Raw genomic sequence first — 8,272 nt, 5'->3', positions numbered from 1 at the left:
AAAGCAGTGAAAAGGAATCACTGCAGAAGCAGGAAATGGAGGGATGCCCCTTCTGAGATCAGCGAATGGTAGCAAATGGGTTTTTCCACCGCTTTCCTCGCCTTTTCACCGCTTTCCTTTCAGCGATGACCAACACGTGTACACGCGGGGCAGAAAAAAAATGGCAATTGCAAGCAAAACGAAAGGCGGAGAATGAAACGGCAGAGAAGGCCAGCGATGAAGAACACGTGGCCAGCGAGGGCAAAATCGCCATTTTGCTGTGCAAAAGAGTAGAAAAAAAAGGGGAAAGACCAATTTAAGGGGCATTTTCGTCCACACCGTCCATGAACAGTGAACGCTGGTTTGGGTTTTAGTATAGGAATAACTAGTAAAAATGCCCGCGCGTTGCTGCGGGAGTTGAATGCACGAATCTTAAGTACACGGATTAGACACATGCAACTTGAAAAAAAAAATTAACAAAATCACGAACAAATAAAAAGGATAGATGAGTGAAAGGTGAAAAAGTAGGTTGTTTTTGTTTTGGTAGCTTATCTTTCAAGCATATATGTTCAAAGCAACAAAGATGTAGTGTGCTTGTTTCCATAAGTTAGAGAAGGAAGATGCAGTCCACATATTTTGCCTCTACAATTTTGGTGAGAAAATACATGCTCTGCAATCTAGGCACTTGTTTAAGTAGTTACAAAAAAGAAACTCAAATGTTCAAAGGAATAAAGATGCAGCATGCCTATTTCCATTAGTTACAAAAGGAAGATGCAGTCCACACATATTTTGCCCCTATAGTTAAGGTGACAAAATACATACCCTGCAGCCTAGGCACCTGTTTAAGCAGTTACAAAAAACCCAAAAAAATGTTATGTTGTTGTTTCCATAACTAAGTTTTCAGCTGCACATGTTTTAAAGGCAAAAAACTGTGGAGCAACTTTGTAGCAATTCATAAAGAAGACTGTAGTCATTCATTTTTTCAGTGGGCGAACATCTTCAGTACTATAAGAAAAAACATGAATCATAGTTTAGTAAACATTGATATAACAGATGTTATGCAGGTGTGCATGTGAAAAATAAATTGTAATTTACCTATCCTTGGTTTTTTTGGCTTGATACTTTGTTTTGAGTGCAACTATCGGTTCTTTATCGGCAGGCTCAATCTTAGGGACAACCAGTTTGTGGAATTCTCTGGCAATTCTAGCAGAATTGGTTGTCTCTGTTTGCCCGGTGCGAGTTTTTTTGCTGTGAATGAAGGTACAATTTATAAGGTCAGAGAGAATTGTGATAAGTATGCAAAAAAATGTTAAATACTGGAGCAAAAAGATTGGCTAACGGTTTTTTATCAACAGCATAACACATATGTACACCCAAAATAAGCAAGCATATTTATGAAGATTTATACATAAGATGATAACTGAGAGGAAAACTTAACCTGTCTGGTTTGTCTGCTTGATCAATGAACAATGCCCTCTTTGAAGTTTTGGGAGATGCAACCGATTGGGGATAGCGATCTGATTGCAGGGAAGGCATCACTGGGGCGGGAGTTGCTTCACTTATAATTTGTTTTCCTGTAGTGGCAGGAGGCGTTTGCGGGTCAATTGAGGCAGTCGCTGGGTTTAAGGGCAGCTGATCTTGAAGCAATCCATAAATGATAAAGTCCGTCTTCTGAAAATCACTGTTTTGGTTGCCAAAAGATAGCAAAAATCTTTTTGTCTCTCCCACCAATTTTTTTAGAGGCGGTGGCACTATAAAGGGATCGTCATATCCATCTTCTATTACCATAGTGTGGCAAGAAACATGAAGTATCTTTTCAGCATGCCTTCCTAACATGAGGAAGTTGTGTTGATTTGTGCTATCTTCCACTATAATATTGATTTTAAACCTAAGGAAGAGTTAAATATTTTCATGTTAGACAGTTATCACTACCATTCTTGAAGTAAAATAGCACAGGAACCATACGTTTGCGTATTAGAAAAGTAGCCACAATGAGCACATCATTGCAGTTAAGATGCAACTTTCTCATTCATTTATCAACAATCTAATACCTTTCTGACTAATTACCCTATCTAACCAATTAGTTATGATCCAAATACAAAGACGTTTTGTTTACGAAAACAACTTTGAACGAAAGTCCATGAGCTTCCAAAACTTTGGTCAACAAAAGACACTTCCATTCATATGTATATTAGAGGCAAAAAAAGCCAGCTTTTTAACACATGGATACCAATCTCTTTATTAAGTGCAAAGACATATGTAAAGGAAGCTTTGTCATGCATTAAATCTTCTTGTTGTGAAAAAGATGATAACCATAAACACATCATCAATCGTAAATTTTATAATTGCAAGAAATTTAAAAATGACTAAGCAGCTTAATACAACAGTTATATGTAAAAGAGGTGTAAAAAAGATTACCATGGTTCAGGTAACCTGTTTAATAAACCATGTTCATTGCACTGAAATGATCCGGAAGTTTTTTTGACAGCTTTATGGCAGAATGGGCACGACTTGTACCACCAACCTCTAGTCAAATCAAATCCAACAACAGTCGCTTTGCATGCAAAACTTGCATTCTGTTATGGAATCACACAATTTTAAATAATGAAATACATTTACTCATCGTCTTGTAAACATGAAATATAAATGAATAAAGTAGAAAGCAAGAGATAGCCAAGTAAGAAAGAAGTGCTAAAATTTATTATTAAAAAGATGTGATTTTTCTTAATAAGTAGGTGATGAGAGACTAACTTTGTGTAAAGCAGGATCAAGTAGAAGGAGCTCATCAATTGTTTTGGACTCAAAATTACGACCAACAGCACGGTCTGCATACATTACAGCTGAGGTGCGCAAGATTTGAACAGGTGATCTCAGATCCTTAAACCTGTGTCATGTATGTTTAGGTTGAAAAAGACAAATTGAAGAAATATAAACAAGAAAGTTATTAAAGGAAGGTTGTCAATTTACTTTTGTTTGTATTGGGTGAGCTGCGGAATCTCTGGATTGAAAATACAAACAGTTGATCCAGTGCTTCCAAGAACAGGGTTTCCTATATATAAAACATAAGAATGAACAATTGAAGGTTTAAGCAACTAAATAAAGGATGTTGAGGTACAACCTTGGTATTCTTTGACTTTGAGGCTTGTTACAGCAACGAAGATAGGTGGTGGAAGAGATTTTATTCCACTATCCTCAAAAGTTGTTGCAGCTTCTCCCCATAAGGTGATCCTAATCGTTTCGCCCCTGTAAGTTAAAAAAATGTTATGTTTTATGTCATGTAAAGGAAGTTTTATGTGCGTAATTTGAACTTAACACATAGGAATGACCTGATATCTTGCAAGTTAAGATTCTTCTTCTTCGCAATTCTTGACTTTTGGACAGTCACGTCTTCAATCGGCTGCACAGCTGTTAAATAACCAAACACATCTGCGAACAATATTTAGCGGTGAAAATTATTGCACACCAAAGGCAATGAATAAATTATAATGATGATTTTAGATGTTAGTGCAACACGCAAAACCAAATTTGTTACCTGTAAGCTCAACATCGTTGTTGATTCTCTTATGAAGTTGATCAAGGTCAATCAAATTGAACCATTGCTTTGGGATCTCCTGGTTTGTTTTGTCAATTGGAACGAATGTGGTTCTCCTATTTAATTCAAGCGCTGCAGGATGAGGGACAACTTTGCTCGATGTCCTGTTGTGAACAACACGAACTTTAGTGATCTCGTATGCATCGCCGAGTCTCAGAAGGTCCAAAAAAAATTGAATGTCTCGAGCATTCACAGTTGCATGAACTGCATCCCCCTGTTAGAAGGAGAAAATTAAAATAATATAGATTATTAAATGTGCGGGAGAACATTTAACACATGCGGTTTAAGAAGCTAAAAAACAGTGAAGATAGCATAATTCTTGCCACAGAGGCAGCATTTAAGATAAAATACACCATAACAGTAAAGATTACTTTATGAATCGAAATGATAGCAATTGAAGCAAACTTATAAATAAAGTTTGAATTATATTTTTGTGGGTAAAAAAAAAGAAACAAAACAAATTAAGAAAAAGAAGAATTGATGGACTCTACTTAGTTTTGTTTACATATGTAAAAAAAAAATTTTGAGCAGAATTAAATATAATCTCTATAGTGAAATGCAAAGAGAGCAAAAGTGTCAACAACAGAGTCTAAAATTTGTTTTTCTAAGAACAAAATTTATTGTATCACATGGCATTATATGGAGAAGATGGAATTTTGATTTCTTTTGGATTTGCATGAATGCAGTGGCCCGGTTTAAAAATTGATATCAAGGCCCATGATTGAATCCAATAGAACAATTAACCACACAAACATTAATCATGTGGAAGTGATGTATAATTCGGCAACAAATTGCATAGAGCAATTAGTTCCCAAACTTTAGAGAATGTTTGACCACAAAATTTGTTGTACCAAGAACACAACATGCACACTTAGATACATAAAAACGTAAGCATCTTACGATAACGAAAAAGATGAAAAATTCTCACCTGTTTATCAACAAACACATAATCAAGACTCTGTGGCTGAGGATCATCTTCGATGGTTTTTGTGATCCACATCCTGCAAACCCTGATTTGGAGCTTGTTTGCTGGCTGGTATGGTCTTAGAGAATGAAGCGACATTATCTCCATGAATCTAAATAGAAAAAAATTGAGAAGCAATTAAATTGAAAACTTAATAAGCTGATTTATCAAAGTAACGGCGGAGTTATGTTTAGAAAAATAAACAAAATGACAAAATAAAAATGCAAATTTATATCTTCATGTAAATGTTTTAGAACATCTTTATGACCTATGTTTTTTGTATAACCGTAAGGCATGTCGGAATCATGAGTAATATATGGGGAAGATAATTTTTTTCAACTTTTCTTTAGTTAATCCGTCCCTTTTTTTTTAATTATAAATGGTTTTCAGTTTTAAATATTTTCTTACATATGCTTCAGTCCTTGAAAGGTGGCTTCTTGCTTGTTTAATACTAAAAAACAAAATTATACAAAACACATTGAATCTAAACCTTGACTGTGTCTTTAATGGACATCTAACTACCAAATTGAGCTAAGAGGATGCAAAAAATGGCGATCTTATTCTTACCCATGAAAGTTCTCCCACTACTTTTCTTACCTATCAATTCAGTTATGTTCACAACTCTAAGTTCAGTTGGTACAATACCCCTGCTCCTCCGGTTATAAAAATAACCTTATAAACAATATTAAGCAACACTATTTAAGAATCTAAAAACAGCCCAAACTAACTACACAGACAGGACATACACTCAAACATGGAGACATGCAACACAAAATCTGTAATTAGATACCAATCAGAAAATGGCAAAACAAAATTCCTAATCTAACTATCCCTGTACTAACAGCCCATCCAAGCAAATACAATTGTAATGGGGTTTAGAACAAATATACCAATCATCGAATTCGAATGGTGTTTGGAACAAATACAACAACCATTCAATTGGAACGGGTTTGGTACAAATAAATGCTCAATTATCTCAAGCTTTCATAAATAGAAACATACAGACATATGCACAAAATAGAAAGAAGCCAAGTTCCATTCTAAGCTCAAACGACCAAATGGATGCTTAGTTATCTCAACCTTGACATAAACGGTCAGATACATGTATGCAAACTAAATAGAAAGAAACTTAGTTCCAACATAAGCTCAAACGACAAAAATTGAATTATATATTTAAATTCCAAACATGAAAGCTTCACAAATATAAATAAAAAAAGGTAGATAGCTTATTAGGCTTTGAATAAAAGCGATGGCGTATAATTGTATACCTCAAAACGGTATAGAACCAACTTCTTCCTCCAACGATCCAAATTTATGAAATCTGCAAACAAAGTAAATCCGTTAGCAACTCAGATACTTTCAAATTTAAAGACCAAATGTAATGAAATTTTAGCCAAATGACCAAAAAGACACACCAAAAAAAAAAAAAAAAATTTACAAATATTTTGAATCCAATAGAACTAATTTGGTTCAACGAAGAATACCAAAGGTTAAGGCCTAAGTGAAATGTTGAGTAAACTTCAAGAGGCCTCAGCCAACGCTATAATGAACTGGAAATTGATAGGAAGATTAACTTTTATTATGTTTCTTTCCTCATGTAAAGGAAACAGGATCACTAAGTCAAGCTCTTTATCTTCTTCCACTACTCTTAACGTCTTCATATAAGTAGGAGAATAGTAGCAAATGGATATGAGTTAACATGGTAAGCATGTCAACAACTTTCATTCATGTTAGTATAAGTCTTACAGAGTTATAATAATTCAGTCATGAGGTTCGAATCATTAGCATTTCAATTATAAGGAATCATAATATCAATTTTAAGATAGTATTAACTGTTTAGAAAATTAGAAGCAGCTGATGGCATAGCATAGCGGCTTCAAGTATGATAAAGTTGGACATAATCTCGGCAAAGAAATATTGCTTAGTAGAAATAAATAGAGTAGATAATTTCTCTGTGCTGAATTCCCAAGTGCTATTAAACCCTCAATGATCAGAAGAGAGCAAATGGTGAAAAAGAAACTGAATAACAAAAAACAATGATGCATTTGAACACATAGAGAAGAAACTTGTTCCAAAATCATACTACCTAGCAACATAGGAGCAAAACAATAAATAATACAGGCTTCTAACACCCTTATCACACAAATACAGAAGCAACAAAACATGGAGAAACAACCTAGCAACAGAGGGATATTCAAAGGATGTAGAGCAGAAAAGGAACCTCAATTTGACTTGCTGAGAAGGAAACAGCAGCAAAGCATGAAGAAAACAGAAATGAGAACAGTACAACACCCTAAGTTTAAAAGACACAAACCTGACTCTAACAATGTACGAAACAGTTCACTGAACAGACCTATGTTCCTAACACCTAAGTTCTAACTAAGCAGGCTATAAACATCCATTGCAATTTTATTGAAACAAAAAAAATGTCAATCACAGTTTTAACAAAGTAAATGGGAACAAACAACAAACAATGATTTCTCAACAGTGTTTTACCTGTTGAATCAGAGTAGAAAACTGAAAACCCTCTCCTCTCCCATACTTTCCTCAGACCTCCTCTGCTCACCAACCGCGTGGGGTAACCCGTTAAGCCCAAAAAACGCATAGCATGCTCTCTGCCCCCTTTTTGGCGCTGAGATCCCCACTCCTCCCTCTCCCTCTCTCTCTCGCTCTGTCTCTCTCTCTCTCTTTCAATCGTAGGCATGGTCTCCCATCCCCGAAAAGCACACTAAATGACAGGAAACCTAAACCCACCCCAATCCGTCTCAAATAAACAGGACAAAATTGCCCTTCTAACCCAAACCCAATATGTTGAGCCGAAATAGGAGTAGAGGAGGAGCCGGTTTTCGAAGAAGTCAATCTTCAATGTTAAGGAGGTCAACATCAGATATGCTATTGTTCTTCTTCTGATTTTTGTGGGTGACATTGCTTTCTCTAGTATTGTTTGTTTTATTTGTATTTTTTTAGTTATATTTAATTTATATTCATATTGGGAGGTATTTTTAAGGTTTAATAGAATAGATGAGTGGATAAGGTTTCTCAACTTTTAAATTGTTTTGTTATCAACGTGCAGCACCCGTGCTCACAAAGTCCTAAACTAATCTTATTAAATTAAGTAGTTGGCAGACCACTTACAAAATAATGGACTCAAGGAATAAAAAAAGAAACTGGTCCATTTCCCATCGTCCTAACCCGTCTCCCCCTAATTGTAGGAGAATTAAAATTTATTTGCTTGTGCTTTGCTGACAGCAGATTTGCTGTCCCCAAAAGTATGTCTCAATTGTGTCTCCTTGTTAATATGTTTGACACATATCTTTTAACTTAACTTAAAAGTTAATTTTGTTAATTTTATTTATTTAACATTTGAATTTAAAGGACATGTGTCAATATAATAGCAATGAGACACAAATGAGGCACATTTTTTGGGACAGCAAATCTGAAGCCGTGCTTTGCTTGCACTTACTGAGATAGTGTAAAGGAAGCCCTTCAAAAATTGAACACAACGGGAAAAATTTATTTGTTGCAGTTTAATACCATCAGATTCCAACAAAATCATATTATTTCAACGACTCTCAATTTTAACACCGTCATGTGGATTTGGCGAACTAATTTTGTACAAAAATAATATTTTGAGGATTCATAAGAATGAAAGATTGAAAGAAGAGTGCAGTGTTGAAATAAAAGCAACTGCAAAGGAAATTAACAGTTTGCATCATTGAATTGAACTAAAAACATAG

General features: G+C 35.0%; 2 protein-coding genes across 2 annotated transcripts; both read right to left on the bottom strand.

Annotated features, from left to right (window-relative positions):
- Nucleotides 1–856: 856 nt before the first annotated feature.
- LOC139195721 (uncharacterized) lies at nt 857–3,417 on the bottom strand. The gene is made up of 8 exons (XM_070821052.1): nt 3,306–3,417; nt 3,098–3,222; nt 2,947–3,028; nt 2,731–2,863; nt 2,398–2,555; nt 1,418–1,867; nt 1,075–1,227; nt 857–984 (listed from the first exon to the last, which is right to left on the bottom strand). Exons 4-8 carry the CDS (start codon nt 2,812–2,814, stop codon nt 954–956), a joined length of 876 nt encoding a protein of 291 aa, XP_070677153.1. The 5' UTR covers nt 2,815–2,863; nt 2,947–3,028; nt 3,098–3,222; nt 3,306–3,417; the 3' UTR covers nt 857–953.
- Nucleotides 3,418–3,675: 258 nt separating this feature from the next.
- Nucleotides 3,676–7,239, bottom strand: LOC139196179 (uncharacterized). The gene is made up of 4 exons (XM_070821847.1): nt 7,032–7,239; nt 5,804–5,856; nt 4,500–4,647; nt 3,676–3,785 (listed from the first exon to the last, which is right to left on the bottom strand). Exons 1-3 carry the CDS (start codon nt 7,237–7,239, stop codon nt 4,543–4,545), a joined length of 366 nt encoding a protein of 121 aa, XP_070677948.1. The 3' UTR covers nt 3,676–3,785; nt 4,500–4,542.
- Nucleotides 7,240–8,272: the final 1,033 nt, after the last annotated feature.

Source organism: Malus domestica, chromosome 05, assembly GCF_042453785.1.
Source record: "Malus domestica chromosome 05, GDT2T_hap1".
In the NCBI taxonomy this organism is placed as follows: Eukaryota; Viridiplantae; Streptophyta; class Magnoliopsida; order Rosales; family Rosaceae; genus Malus; species Malus domestica.
The sequence above is the reverse complement of the archived record's forward strand: the minus strand, read 5'-3'. Positions and strand labels throughout refer to the sequence as shown.

Bases quoted from the DNA above. Each gene is read 5' to 3' on its own strand.
- LOC139195721 (XM_070821052.1), bottom strand. From the start codon at position 2,814: ATGTATGCAGACCGTGCTGTTGGTCGTAATTTTGAGTCCAAAACAATT. The intron at 1,868-2,397 runs GTAATCTTTTTT...ACTCTTCCTTAG, and splicing joins AACAGGTTACCTGAACCATG to GTTTAAAATCAATATTATAG. The intron at 985-1,074 runs GTAAATTACAAT...TTTTTCTTATAG, and splicing joins GCCAAAAAAACCAAGGATAG to TACTGAAGATGTTCGCCCAC.
- LOC139196179 (XM_070821847.1), bottom strand. From the start codon at position 7,239: ATGCCTACGATTGAAAGAGAGAGAGAGAGACAGAGCGAGAGAGAGAGG. The intron at 5,857-7,031 runs GTAAAACACTGT...CTTTGTTTGCAG, and splicing joins TTTCTACTCTGATTCAACAG to ATTTCATAAATTTGGATCGT. The intron at 4,648-5,803 runs GTATACAATTAT...TTTTCTATTTAG, and splicing joins TGGTTCTATACCGTTTTGAG to ATTCATGGAGATAATGTCGC.